Genomic DNA, 15,797 nt, shown 5'->3' on the forward strand with positions numbered 1-15,797 from the left:
CAGCCGTTGGTTCTCGGGGGTCTTCAGAACCATCTCACACGCTTCAGAAAAGTCCAACCGCTGCTTGACGTCTGGCCCAATGAATGGCGAGCGCAGCGTCAGGGCCCAGAGGCGTATCTTTGGGGCGTTTGGCAGCGGGGGGAGCAGCCGTTGGTTCTCGGGGGTCTTCAGAACCACCTTACGCTTCCAAAAAGTCCAAGCGGCGCCACTAACAACAACAGGGCAAACCAATAACTGTACTTCATTTGAAAGGGTGAACAACACTGGCCATGAAACAAAGACATTTCATCCAGGTTAATTGCACTCTTGACAAAATCTTGTAATTCAAACCAGTATGATTTTGCTTGAACAAGACACACAACCACCAATAGCTTTGGAGATCAATTGTAAATTATAGTTACAGGAGAATATTAATACCTGTGACCACAAGAGCTGTAACTTATCTTTTGTCCCACATGTAGCCTACAGTATGTGAAAATATTTCAGTCCAGCTTTAAACAAAAACATTGATAGTACTAGAAAAAGTGCTCCTCGGAGCACAGGTCTCCGCCAGGTCAGGTGGGTTATTGTGGCCTCCTGGTGGCAGAATAATACGCCAATGTCCCTAATACAATGGGCAATGATGACTGATGCCAAGGTCAAAAACGCCACTAAGTAAGATCAGATCACCATTCAATCAAGTATAATATACAAAAATTGACCATATTATGGTCAGTTTTATGATTTATTTTGTTGCTGTGTTAAGTTAAGGGTGCTGCACAGCTAGAGGGTGCTACACAGTAGATGAGGAGATGTTGTCAACAGCTCAGCTCACCGTGGTGATGGACGAGGACGATCGTCTTTGCTCCGTCCACAAACCAGGTGGGAAATCGCTGTTCGCAGGGAAGCTGGAGGAATGCATCAAATGAACAATGACAAAGCCTGAAGGCAGCGGCATGAATATAAATGCTCAATTTAAATCTGAAACTTGTATTGTCCACTGTCAATATATACAGTATATGTCCATTTCCTTTTTTCCATAGCAATAAAACTGCTGACACAAAATAAATACTAATAATAATTCACACAAATATTCAGGGATGTACTTCCTTGCCCTCCTGGCAGCATCCACAAGTGGTTTCTGAGATTATCCGTGGAGGGATGGGCAGATAGACGGACACACACAGAGGCCCTTGATCTGGTGTTCACATTAAGGCCCCAGTGAAATTAATTCTACTCCATTCTATTTCACTGACAAGCAAAAAGCTTGCATATCACTGACTATTGTGACCATGTTCCCCTTCCATATTCCACTGTTAACTCTTCATCTTCATTCTGTTATGGAATTCTGTTCTACATGTTATTAACAATCCTCTCAGATGGGAGATCCTTAGACAAGGACTTATTAGTAAATGAGGGTTTGTGTCATATGGCATATCCTTCTTGACATGAAAGGTATGAGAACTATGTCAAGGTTGTCACTCAATAACACATTACATTATAGAAAAAGGCTTCATAATGGGAGTGCATTGTTGAAGTTTACTGAATTACATTGCAGAATGCCTTTTTTGCTGGCTCACAAAAAAGCGGGCCTGCTTTCAAAAGAACATTTGAACACAAATCTATTACGGGAGTCAGCTGACACAAAATATTTTCAGATGGGGGTCCGCAGTCAAATACATATTTATTTGGGGTCCTTTACATGAAAATATTTGAGAACCACTGCTCCAAAGTAACTTTAATAACCTTTAATGACCTTTTAATAACCATAGCCAAGCAGATAACCAAGATGACATGTAATGTTTTCTCACGGCATGTGGCCTGTGTGTCTGTGTGTTGTGTGCATGCAGCATCACGGGTGGGGAGCTGTTCGAACGCATCCTGGATGACGACTTTGAGCACACGGAGCCAACTAGTGCATGCTACAATGCAGGGTTGCAGTACGTTCACAAGCAGAACATCGTGCACATGGACCTCAAGATCATCGACTTTGGCTCGGCTAGAAAACTGGGTTAGTTAAAGTTGCTGTAGGATTTGTGTTTGGCTGGGGCAGAGGTGTGCTATCATTGGTTGTAGTCAGTGTTATTACAAAATCACATAGTGTGCGTACATACGTACACTATGTGTACCATATTTTACTCTATAATAGCTCATGTTTTTCCTTTTTTTTGTTTTCTCCTCCCCCCATGTAAAGCTTATTTGGGTACTATATACATTTTTGTAATTATTATTATTATATTTACATATACATTATCCCCTTCTTCCAGAGCCTGGTAAAACCTTGAAAAGCATGGAGGGGACCGCAGAGTTTGTGGCTCCTGAAGTCATTAACTTTGAGCCTGTTGGTTTGGAGTCTGACTTGTGGAGCATTGGAGTTATCTGTTTTATTCTGTAAGTAAAACCTCAAACTGTTCTGTCCTGTAGCTGTTGTCACAGTAAAAAGAAAAGCATGCTGTGCCTGCCTAAAAAATGTGTCTCTAAATAAAAGTGACAAAGCGTTGATCTTTATCGCCATCTGCTGGTGTTTCTAGCCATTAACGAGACACTTGCAGTGCTTCACAGTGGCACCAAGTTCTTACAAAGAAAATGTACTTCTACACCAACTGTTGTTGCCAATAATGTGTTTTCTAAATCAACATTCCAGGTTAAGTTATGGCTAGAAGTATTATTTATTGTATATTTTAAATTGACAGGTATAGCCTATACCTGCCTAAATAATGTTCTGTAGCTGCGTATTACAAACCTATACCTATAGCTACATAAATGTATTTAGGCACTGTCTGCCACACCACCTTCATGTATTACTCTATTCATGTTCACTCTGTCTTTTGTCTAGCTTTTAGGGGTGAAACAATGAATCTAAACATTGATTCAAATGATCAGTTAAGTGATTTACAGTATCATACAATTTATAATATGTGCTATTCATGTAAGCTTTTCTTTTCAACTGCTGGGTAAATATGTTAATCAATTTCAAGATGTCTTAGGTTCATATAACTTGTGATGCTCATTTACCATCCTTTTGTTCTTCAGCTTTATTATACTATGGTCTAAATTAAATCGAATATATTGACAGATAAATGGATTATAAAAATATTAATTGCAGCCCTAAAACAACTTATTGGATTCATTCTGGTGATATAAGACTATTAATATATTTCCACTTGAATGCCTGAAAGTCTGCGTGTGTTCTGCAATGTATTATTACGGTGTCCTGTTGCTACAATCATAGACTGTACCTTGTCATTAGTCTTGTGTCAGTTTTTGTTGTATTGCAACAGCACCAGATGCCACACAACGTTCCATGTGTTTTGACTCATTTTTTAAAAACTTGTTTCCTGACGCAGGCTTAGTGGTGAGTCTCCATTCCAGGGGAACAGTGATGCAGAGACACTGGCACTGGTGACAGCTGGCACTTATGAGTTTGATGAGGAAAGCTTTGAGGACATCTCTGAAGAGGCGAAGGACTTCATCAGCTCCCTGCTGAAGAAAGACCCCAGGTTTGACTTCTTAAGTGAATGGCATCTGCTGTTTCATATTCTCCAATTAGTTGGTACTTCGAACTAAACTACTGCTGCTTATTATGGTGGATTTGCAATCTGTCCAGCTGAATTGAACCGCCCACCTAATTATTACTAAAAGACCTACCATGATGTCAATGAATGTCCTGTTGCTTGCTGAAAAATAACATTTTCAAGCTACAGTAGTTTCTATTCTCAGGTGAGATTTTGTAACTTCATAGAAGAGACAGCAATGTGGCATTGTGATGAGTAAAATGTAAACACAGGGAAGCAGAAAAATCATGGGTTTGCGTCCCTAATAATAATAATGATGATGATAATAACAATAACAACAATGACTTTCTGATCCAATCCAGTGTTAATTTTGACAGCAAATTTTGATTTAGTCTTAGTCTTAGTCTTTTGAATAACCCACCATTTAGTTTTAGTCCTATTTTAGTCTTCTGAAATTGTTTAGTCTTAGTCTAGTCTTAGTCAACTAAATATCAAAACCATAGTCTTTTAGTCTTTTAGTCTTAGTCAAAAACAATTACACTGCAGCAAATTCTGATTTAGTCTTAGTTTTTAGTAGTGGAGTAGAAATTGGAAATACTTTAGTAAAGTAAAAATACCTAAAAAGTGTACTTAAGTACAGTACTTGAGTAACTGTACTTAGTTACTTTACACCACTGTGTATTGCTGCTCTTCAGTTCGAGTGAGTCAGCTTGTTTTTATGTTCATTAGTATTCAACACACTGTTGCAGCTATACTACTGTACTCTACTTTTATTTGTATAGTGAAGGGTTCTGCTGAGCGTGCATGCTCTTTATATGTTGCATCACATTTCATACAGTTAGACGTACCCACTGTGTATAAACAGTGCCAAGTACAACACTGCCAAGTACTAAAATCTTCTACCATTGGCCATGTGACAGTAAAATTATAATTTTACTACATTTGAGTGCTTCAAAAAACTAAAACAAATACAGTTAGTGCTTTCCAGAATCAAAAAAAGTATTAAATGCAGTAAAGTTATAACAAAGAAAGAGCAAGAAGAGTCATGAAAATTGCAACATAAATGTAACAGTGAACAAAGAAAGTTAATGACAGTGAAAAGTGGGCCTGGGTATGTATCAAACACAGCACTGAGATCCAGAAGGATTAAGATGAAGCCGGTATGCTTAACATCTTTAACTACTCCAGAACGCACTCTCTGTGCTATGGACTGCTATTTGAACATTGTTAACTTACAGCTGCTGATTAATAAATAAGAATTAACATACGTTTTTTCTAGAAAATCAGCAAAGAATGGCTGTTTGGAATAGAGGTCTGCAGTTGCCGATGGCAAGGAGATTGAGCTTATGGTTCTTAAGACCTGAGGCCGATTCGACAAATGCCTTCTAAATCAGTAGTTCTCAAACGTTTTTGTGCCAAGGTATTTGGCCACGGACTCCCCCATCTGAAAATGTTTTGTGGTAGGGGCAGGGACCCCCAGAAGAGAAGATTTATGTAAAAAAAAATCAAAATTGTTAAAAATGTTTCAAACACTTTCAAGATTTTTCAAACATGTAAAAAAATAGCAGATGTACAAATTCGCAGCGCAATTGTAATAATATAAAGTATCAAAGTGAATATATTAGTTGTAGTTAATAGCATAACTGTTGATGATGCCATTACGCTATGCTTAGTACTTTGTTTGGATTGGATTAACTTATTGAATTAGTTAATTTGTTTATTTAATTCAATTACATTATTTTATTTTATTTTATGTTCTATAAAATTGTTCGCCCTACTAACTTATCTAGATACACTGATTCATAATTCACAGTTTAAAGTATCACAATATAATTTAATATTGATCTCTTGATTTCGTTTTTGCAGTATATTGCAAGTATAGTAATAAGTATAGATAGTTCATTAGCGCCTCCTACAGTATTTCTGTGTTCATAGCCACTGACTTTACTGGGGGACCTGATGACACTTATTGCTATGTTTGCTATGGAAACTATAAGCAACACTTCTTCATATCAAACAAATGCATCTCTGAGTCTGTCATGAATTGATTACTTCCTCTTCTGTGTTTGATACAGAAGTACAGCACTGCTATGTCTGTTCTATGCATGTATTTCTAGGTTTTACACTGTACAGTATAACTTCTACTGTATATCTAGAGCAACTTTCACACATGCACTGCAATCCTGAACTTGTGTAGTAATTTCCAGGAGGGGCTGTATGTGAGAACACAAATGTCCAACTCAGTAGGACCTGACATGCAACAGACTTGACACTGTCCACTCCCCGTTACCAAGTCTGTTTAATGTCCGACTGAGCACCATGGGCTCAATGTGTGAATAGACTTGGTTTGTACAATAAGCATGACACTGGCTTTTCTCCTGGATGACTCACTGACTCAGTCAGTCATTCTGCTTGGGTTACATCCACAGAGACCTGGCTGCATTACTCAATAACAATGTTCTACAAAGCAGCCACGGCCCAGCAGAACAACAGCCAGGAGCTTTTGGGTGGTGGTGGAGTTCTGAGTCAAACTGGGGACAGTTTAATACTGTACTCACATACTGTACTTTTATAATGCACTCACTTGATAATGGTTGACCTTGCTTAGACGTCTTACTTTTCTTTTAGACTTCTGAGTTTGCCCTTTTCTTCCCTAAATATGTTCTAATTAACCTGGCTTAAATGTCCAGGTAACAGTGTAAAACATAGGCTATAGTATAGCTGCAATGAAAATACATTGTCCATGATATTCTATCTACCAACTAGGCCAATATCTAGCTCTTTAAGCTGCTTCCACACATGCACTGCAACCCTGAAGGAGGGGCTGTATGTGAGAATGCAAATGTCGGAATCAATAGGACCTGACATGCAACGGAATTGACGCTGCCAGCTCCCTAGTCTTAGGCGGTGGGCCCTATCTTGCGCCAGGTGCAGGTGTCATTGCTAGTTTTTGTCATGTTAACGCCCACGTTGTATAGTTGCGTTGTAATATGTTTGTGCTCATGGCCTCATATTGCTCATATTTCTATCTTACTTACAGTGAGAAAACAGCACAAGTGCAGTATTAAATTAGTAGTAAAATTAGACAATTTAATGTAAGATTACAAGATTACAATACCATTAGACAATGGTTCCCCTTTCCCTATCCTTCTCTCCGTTACCATACAATGTTGATTTGCACTGATGTCAGTCATGTAACTGTTGCCTCACAACGTCGCTTTACGCTGACGTCAACCGCTGCTTAACAGTCACGCAACTTGAACTTTATATAGTAGGTATTCCCAAAAATCCACAATTTCCCTGAAAAATCTATCTTATACTGTAAAAAAAAAGAAAAACATTCTTCCCACATTCTCTGAAAAATAAATCTTCAACTACAATGGGAAATGTTATTGAGCTAAATGAGTTTTGTTTGGCAAAGCGTTTAGGCGGGGCACTGTTTCTCCTCTTAAACCGCAGTGCCTAGTGTGAGTGATGGTTGCACAGGCAAATTGTAAGCGGCAGACGGAAACCAATGAGTGAAATGAAGCGTGCTTGTTAGAGATATTCTCCTACACACTAGTGGCCTGGCAAGAAACGTTCCATGTCCCCCTCCTCGCCCCAGTCTCCCACTCCCCTCTGTGAACTACTTCCTTCCATCCTCTATACTGCAGCGGTTCTCAACCTTTTTCATTTCAACGACCCCCAGTTGGATTGGCTGTTGACGGGCAGAAACCGTCCATCTCCATATTCTAACCTTTTGTGTTTTTTCGTAAATTAACGCCCTACGTGATCATACTGCAGCGTCACTCAAAAGTAGAAGATCCACAAGCTCGAAGCGCGGCGCAAAGTGACGTGTTTTGAGCTTGTAGATCTGCTACCTCTGCTACTTTTGAATTTGAATCCTGAAAAGTAACAGTTTTGGACATATGAGGTTTCCACCTGACAGAGACGATATGCTTTAGGCCAACTATAAATGTGAAACGTCTTGCAGAAAACGTCTGTCTGCCGACAATGTTTTGCACATTTCTTTTGTACATTTTATTTTTAATATCGATGCTGTATTATTATTTTTTTAAACAATTCAAAGATTTCCCAGAAATTTTCAAAGAAATATCAATGATAGTGAAAATAGCACATCTACAAGCTCACGACGCATTGTGATGCGTTATGAGCTTGTAGATCAGCTATTTTCACTGTGGTTAAGGCATAATGTACTATTTCAAGTCAAAAGCACATTATTTGTCTTTGAAATGTAGTGGAGTGAAAGTATCCAAAAATGCAAATACTCAAGTAAAGTACAGACACTAAAAGCATTTACTTCAGTACAGTGCTCAAGTAAATGTACTTGGTTATTGTCCAACACTGATACTGAGCTGCACAAAATCTAAATATCAGGGAGGGCTGTTAGCATGGATCTACACTGAAAGAAAAGCAAAGACAGCAACATGTTAAAGTACATCTTTCATAATGTAGATTCTACAGTATGAAAGATGTACTGCAACATGTTGCTGTCTTTGCTTTTCTTCCTACCTCGAGTTTCGCTTCATTACAGTCTCCCCGTGACATGAGGGAACATCTGTCTAACTGCAGGACACATCCTGCTCAACTCTTTCTCTCCCTCCTCCTCCATCCCCAACACTTCTCCACCGGGTTGGATTTTCTTGGGGGGGGGGAGAATGGGGGCGAAATCCATGTGCCTCTGCTTTTGATATCCCTGCTTCTGGTCAGACTGAATTAAATACATGCATTTCCTATGGGGAAATGTAGACTGTCCGATGTGTTTGATATTTATGTTTGATGATATCACAATTTAACAACTTTCTCTCCTGTGTCACTGTCAATAAAGGCTACAAAATGCCCCACCAAAATATCTTTACAAGAAGAATCAAGGCCCGGACTGCTGGCCTAGCGGTCCTGGCACCTAGGCTCATTTAGCCTTACATCGCGGGTTTGGGTCCCGTTCCCTACGATCTTCACTTTCCACTATAAATAAAGGCAGAGAAGCCCAAAAAATATCTTTAATAAAAAATAAAATAAAAATGAAGTGTTGCCGATGGTGGTTAAGGCGCATACCACATATAGGCTCTAAACAGTGAGTTGCGGGTTTGAATCCCGAACAACAAAAAATGTATAATAATTTCAACATTAAATAAATAATTGTCAAATAGACAACCCTGCTTTCAACCATTCTCAATATTTTTCCACATTTCCTCCTTTCAGAGCCTGAGCTCACACGAGTCGCTGGGTCAAAGGAGGAGTTCCATGTGTGCTCCACGGACCCTGGGCCAGCTGTTCATCCTGCTCCAATACCAGACCCTGGCCCAGCGCATCAAGGTGATGGTGCGAAAGGCAGAGAACCTGGCCAAGCTCACACGGATGCCGGGGGTGCCAGGTAAGGCCATGGAGGTCACAAACAAAGTTTGCAGGCAAAACATTATGTGATACTCTACTACATGCTCTATCTGAATCAGAATCAGTTTTATTTGTCACATCACAGGTTGAAAGGTGAAATTGTTTTTTTCGTGCACACTCCATCATTTTGTAGAATTCCGTGAGAGGAGAGAGGAGAGTTGTGAAAGTGAGAGCAAAGGGAAAGAGATAGAAACAGGTTAAATAAAACAAATAAAGATACAGTATATATCGTACATATACATACTGTACAAAACTTTTTGGCTAATAAATGAATTCAAATAGCTCTTTGTGATTATTATTATGAGCAAATCTTGTTTTCAACTCTTTGAGCAACTTTTATTTTGTTTTTTACATTTTCCATTTTTCTTGCAAACTTTATCATTCATTATTCCCTTCATGTGTGCTGTGCTGTACTGTCACTGCCAACCTCCACCGTTGGCCTGAGGAGAGTGTAGAGTGGACAACCACGTCTCCTCTGATATACGGCCTACATCTCAATAGGTGCTTCTTTTCACCTGAAAGTGAGGAGTATCACAGAGTAACTAGCATAAAGATTCACGTTATCTACCTCAGTCTCTGAGGTGTAATACATCTATGCCAGCTGGATGCTAGAGCAGTGGAATATCTGACAAAATCACCCAAGTGGTGCCACTCGAGTAATCTGACACACTCGCTCTAGATGCAAGGTTCAGTGGTGTTTATTGTCACATACTGCACACATGCTATACAAAATTGTACTTCAAGCTTCCTCAACAGTGTGTGGATAACAATAAAACACAAATCAAATAAAGATAGAAGGTACAATAGTAATACTACAATTTACAATTTAGGCATTTAGCAGACGCTCTTATCCAGAGTGACTTACAATGGTACACACATACCGGTACATCAAATGTAGTGCCTCAGTAAACAGGTAAACCAAGAACCTAGCAACAGTGTAAACAATATACTATCAAAATATTAATCTGTACATTGAAAGTATAGGATATTAGGTAAACATTTTTTTTTGCATGGTCCTCAAAACTAGGTCAAGTGCTACGGGCTAAGGTCAGTCTGAAGAGGTGAGTCTTCAGATTATGCCGGAAAATTGGGAGTGAATCTGCAGTTCTAACAGCAAAGGGGAGTTTGTTACACAGTTTAGGAGCCAGGAGGGAGAAGAGTCTGGGACGTGTGGAGCGTTGTCCAGGGTGTTTTAAGGAAGGTTTAGACAGCTTCCTTGTATTAGCTGATCTGAGTGAGAGGGATGGTTTGTAGGGTTGAATCAGGCTGTGAAGGTATGGGGGTGCCGTGCCTTTGGTTGCTTTGTAGGCCAACATCAGTGTTTTGTACTCTGTGCGGAGAGCCAATGAAGGGAGCGGAGAAGGATGGAGACATGTGAAACTTTTGGCTGGTTGAAGACCAAGCGTGCTGCAGCATTCTGGATCATTTGGAGCGCCTTAAGTGCACATGCTGGGAGGCCAGTAAGGAGGGAGCTACAGAAGTCAACTAGAAAGGTGCACTCAGTAAAATAAAAACCTCCACCAGGAGGCATGCAGTAGCTCCCTCTCCATCTTTCTGTCTGGGGCATGTGATGACAATGTCTTGGGGTTTTTGCTGTATTTATGTTAAGAATAATTTATACTGTGTGGCTCATGGCTCATTATAGCTCCAATAGTTTAATGAGCCATGAACCACAGCTTGGCTCACACAGTATAAATTAGGCTTTATATTACGCTTGATGGAAGTTCTCTTACGCAATAGAACCGCCTCCACTGCCTGCAGTATGTGGAATTGGTGGAATATCCACTTCGCATGCTTCATCAAAGTACTTGGAGGCCTGTCTATGATGTTATTTCTATGACGTCAGCGCTGTCACTGTGTGTGCCTGCCTAAACATATCGGCCCCCATTGCCTGGTATTCCGTAGGTGAAAGTGCCACAAAGTTCTTGGGAGGGCGGTCAATGTCGTCAGTACTATCTATATCAGGAAACTATCCATAAATGGACATTTGTCCAGAGACACCAACAGAGACACACACACAGAGAACTTTAACTAATTTATATAGAGAAGAGATTGGCAGAAGCCACTTTTTATGTGTTCATTTGAGTGCTAAAAGTATGATTTTGACAATACAATAGCAATACAATGAGGGTGAATGGAATACGTCTTGTTGCTCACTCACAGAGCACACCATCGACAGATGAAGATGATTGACAATATTTGCAAATTGCTTTACAGATGGTACTGCTATCGCTTTAACAACAGGAATGTATTATGAATTACAGTAAGGAAAACAATGTTAAAAACGTATTTTGGGCAGCTTTATGCTCAAAATCTCCACAGTGTGTTGATGCTCAAATCAAACCTCTTTGTTATGCTTCATCAGCTCCAGCACACATTTGTGATGTCATGCATTCGAATGATGTCCATGACAGTACACGTATGTCACATGCCGTTCACTCCCTTTCTCTCTACCCACTCTGTTCTGTCACTCCTAGCTGTCCTGTACAGTGAAGCAGAATTGTTCCTAAAACATTCAATAGAAATCCATTGTCATGAGGCCTACAGCCACCATGTCCATTTTTTTCTGTCATTAATCAGAGACTGGTTCCCTCATTGCATTGTACAGTATAATGTGATTAGGAACTGAACAGCCGGGCGTCATTTCCCTTACACCCTGTATCATATCTCACCATATGAGTAATACAGCTATGCTCCCATCATACCGCTGGAGAGCCAGGAAACAGGACATCAAAGAAACGTTCGCTGTTCCATTTATTTAGCTGGTTTGAAAGAACTAAATGGTGTTGAGTGAGACCTGGAAACAGCTGCAGTATAATTTCACAAGCATATGGAAACACACATCCTTTTTGCAGATGCGTGGCATTTGTGCAACAACCGTGAATTGCCTTTTTTTGGGGGGGGGGGATTCAAAAGGATTTAAAGGGAAAATAATATTTTTTAAGTGAGGATAATGAGGAAGGTCTAAAGAGGGGAGGTCATCAAGGAGGACATTGCGTGAGGTTTCAGAGAGCAATGTATGGTTCCAATGGGTAGTTCATTCCAGGTAATGTTTATAGATCGCATTTCATTAGACCATGCATCGAGATATTTGAAGTAAAACTTAAGTCCAGTACTTGAGTTAAATGTACTTAGTTACTTTCCACCACTGCCCCCTGGTCAACCAGGGTTGCCAGGTTTGCTTATTATAATTTCCCCGCAAGATTTTATTTGAGAATAGCCGATCTACAAGCTCACAACGCGTCGCGAGCTTGTAGATCTGCTATTTTCAAATAGCTGATGTATATGTTAAAGTGCTCATGTGGCCCATAGTCTCTTCTTTTGGGCTGGTTTTCCTAGACCTGGTTGCTTGTTTCTCTCACAGAATCTGGCAACACTGTGGTCAACCCTTCTCATGAACTGTAGATAAGAGTCTTGCTTCAGAAGGGATTACGTAACTTCCTATTCAAGACTTGTTGTGCAGTTAAGTTGTTGTGCATATTAGTTCCTCTTGGGTGACCTAACATCAACCCTTCTTGTTCCTTTTCTTCACTATTACTTATCCTTTTCTTACCCTCATGCCCAATCCACAGTCCAAATGTTGACAGAATGTCGGGCCCTACCCAACAACTCAAATTAAAATCATGAGATTGGAAGCAGTGTGGGATCAAAGGATGGCTAACAGGCTAAGTTGGTTGATCTGTCCTAAGAAACCACTTTGGTCTTGTGGGTCGGGGGGGGTGCTAGTGAGCCTTTTACACTCTCAACCACTTAAACCCTATATACTTTGTTTTACGTCAATAGCTAAAATAGCCAATCTACCAGCTTGTAAATCGGCTATTTTCGCAGAATGTTCGCCTAATGTTAATCCATTTTTGCCCAAGGTTCCTTCCGCCAAATGTTCATAATTCTTTGCCTACTGGTCACCTATTTTGACAGGCTCAGAATAGGAATAGGGGCTTACTTTAGTTCATGTGGTTAAGCCTCTAGTCTGAGGGCGGTAAACTGGCACACTCGGTCGACAACTACTATTTTGTGTCCAGGTTCCATGCAGGTGCTACAGTAATGAGATCTCCCACCAGCTCCAAGATCTGTGAAGTATTGTGAACCGAAACATCACCATTGTTGTGGTGTCCCTGATGTCAGTCTGTCAAATAATGTATTTCCAAATACTGCTGTCTGTCTACACAGTATAAAGCAATGAATGGTTTAGGGCCAAAATACATTTCTGATATTGTAGCTACTACAGCTACATTATGAACCAGACTTCTCAGCTCATCTGGGACAGGTCTGCTTTCTGTCCCCAGAGTCAAAACATGAAGAAGCTGTTTTATGCACCACATATTTGGAACAAACTCCTTGGAAACTGTGCAGGTCTTTCTCAGTTCTTTTAAAGCAAAGCTGAAGCAATTTCTGTTTGTCGCTGCCTTTTACTGATTTTCTTTTATTCATGTACTGCACTAAATTTTTCTGTTTTATTTAATGTCCTTTTATGTGTTTCTTTTGCATTAAGACATGTGTCTTAATGTGCTTTATGTTTTGTGTAAACACTTTGAATTGCCTTGTTGAAATGTCCTAGACTGGATAAGTCCATGCTTTTAGTCTGTTAGTGATACAGTACCTATTCTAATGCTGTGTGTCAAAGTTGCAAACCGACCAGTGTGCCACAATAATCGTGACATGCAATTTTCATATTGTCCCATCCCTAATACACATATAAGGGTTGATGATAATGGCTGATATGTCTTTCCCACAGACCATTATGTTATCATCAACCTGCGTCAGGATGGCAAGGTGATAGGCACCAAGGAGACAAAAGGAGCAGGGAGCCACAACCCTGTATGGAATGCCCCCTTCCTCTTTGACCTGCCCTCTGGTGACATCACTCAGCTGCCATTGGTCCTGGAGTTCATTGTCATGCAGGTATGAGCTTCAAAGGTCATCTGTCTAATTGCCTAGACGTGGCTGCTAGATGCACCCATGTTAAAAACCATATCTTTAGGCTTATGATAGGCATTACCAGCAGTGAGTGAGTACTGAGTAGCCAAATTCCAATACCCAAATCTCTAATCACTCGCTCACTCCACACTCAGTCCTCCAGCTTAACCCGGAAATTGTTTGTGTCTCAAATGGTAATTTGCTTTGGGAGGAACCAAGACCGGCGAGCGAGTGGGCTCTCCAAGCCGCTGTGAATGAATGAATGAGTGAGTGAGTGAGTGTCTTGAAAGCAACATAGCTGAGGCAGCTACTTGGAAACTGTTATAGATTATACCAAAACATTGTTGCCCTGTGCCTCGCTTTCTAGAAGTCATTCTTAAACCAGTGTATTAGAAACCAAATGTGGGTGAAGAGATCTCTCCAGATTAAAATTTTCAATTTCAATTTCAAGCCCTTATTTAAACTCAGAGACCATCTTTCCGATGGGGTCGAGTGCACAACATACAATAAATAAATACAACGATAATAATAAAAAAAGGTCATTACAAAGCAGTGAATCACAGTATAAATCAAACAAAACAGACACATGAAGATACACAGAAGTCTCTGGTCTTGGCCTTAAGCTGATTAAGAGACGGGAGAGAGTCCAATTTGAAAGTGCTTTGTAGCAAGTTCCAGGAACTTGTAGCGGCAAATGAAAAGCCAGTTTTGTCAAGTTCTGACCTAATACAACTGACCTCAAGAACAAGCCAATCATTTGATTGAGTTAGGGATTAACATACTGATTTAAAATCATGGAGATGTAATTTCCCAAGTGCCTTGAAGAAAAACAAAAACCAATGACCTATTTCACCTACAGTACTTTCAAGAGACTCTACTGTATCAAAATACAACAAACAGGGCAGCACAATCCTTCTTCCTGTCTAAAGCAGTTAAGATGTCATTTGTAACAAAGTTGACATCAGTGATTGTACAATGATTTGATCTAAAAACCAGATTGAAGAATTTAATTACACGAGAGCAATGACTTGGAGCAATGCCAAACATGGAAGCTTGGAAATTGGACGATAATTATATAAATCATCATTGGTGCTGATTTACACGTTATGTATTGGAGTCCAGGCCCTGGGAAAACTACCTGAGGCAAGGCAAATATTAAATACTGTATGTGTTAATTGTTCATTGATGGATGATATTGTTTTGGTTATTTTCAACATAGCAGTGAATCAAGTTAAGAACCATTACATTAAAGGAGTAGTTCACCCCAAAAAAATCTTATTTTCTATCAATTACACACCCCATGAAGCCCTGAACTCTTGGAGATTTATTAGTTTTTGTCACATTCCAAAGCCAATAATTCGATGACTGCGTGGCTGCTCAGTAGGAGACTCTATGGAGACTCCGCCGGTCATTCCAATTATTGGTTTAGGAATGCGACAAAAACTAAAAAACAAAGAAATCTCCATGAATTCAAGGCTTCATTGATAGAAAAGAAGTATTTTTTTTAAAAACATGATTATTTTTTCACTTCAATCCACTGAGATGTCTTTGTGCCAACAGGGGCGTCTCTACACAAAGAGCAGCGTGCTGGGCCATGTGCTGATTGGCAGCGAGGCCCTGGAAGCAGGACAGGGACACTGGAAGGACATGTGTAGTAAGGGGCAGATGGAGACAGCCCACTGGCACACCATCCAATCAGCCGTCCTGTAGCACTCAGATGGAGATAGCCCACTGGCACACCATCCAATCAGCCGTCCTGTAGCACTCAGATGGAGACCGCCCGCTGGCACACCATCCAATCAGCCGTCCTGTAGCACTCATCAGCAGACTGTAGGAGTCGTTCAATGTCTCTCTTCCAAAGGAGTGTCGACAGTGTAGATATGCATGGAGAATGTGGGACAAAGCATGATAGAAAATGTTAGCTAAGGATACATCATCAAATTCCCATCCAAACTAAATTATAATCTTTTTCTAAAGATTCAAAGTGCTACA

At 40.1% G+C, this 15,797-nt stretch overlaps 1 protein-coding gene across 1 annotated transcript; it reads left to right on the plus strand.

Moving 5' to 3' along the window:
* Positions 1-1,445: 1,445 nt before the first annotated feature.
* LOC308089185 (uncharacterized protein) lies at positions 1,446-15,515 on the plus strand (the record flags this gene model as incomplete). Its single annotated transcript, XM_080433752.1, has 7 exons — positions 1,446-1,453; positions 1,830-1,990; positions 2,247-2,370; positions 3,327-3,528; positions 8,697-8,868; positions 13,624-13,790; positions 15,366-15,515. 7 exons carry the CDS (start codon positions 1,446-1,448, stop codon positions 15,513-15,515), a joined length of 984 nt encoding a protein of 327 aa, XP_080289878.1.
* Between the last annotated feature and the right edge of the window lie 282 nt (positions 15,516-15,797).

This window comes from Gymnoscopelus braueri (assembly GCF_963280865.1).
Source record: "Gymnoscopelus braueri genome assembly, chromosome: 1".
NCBI classification, from domain to species: domain Eukaryota; kingdom Metazoa; phylum Chordata; class Actinopteri; order Myctophiformes; family Myctophidae; genus Gymnoscopelus; species Gymnoscopelus braueri.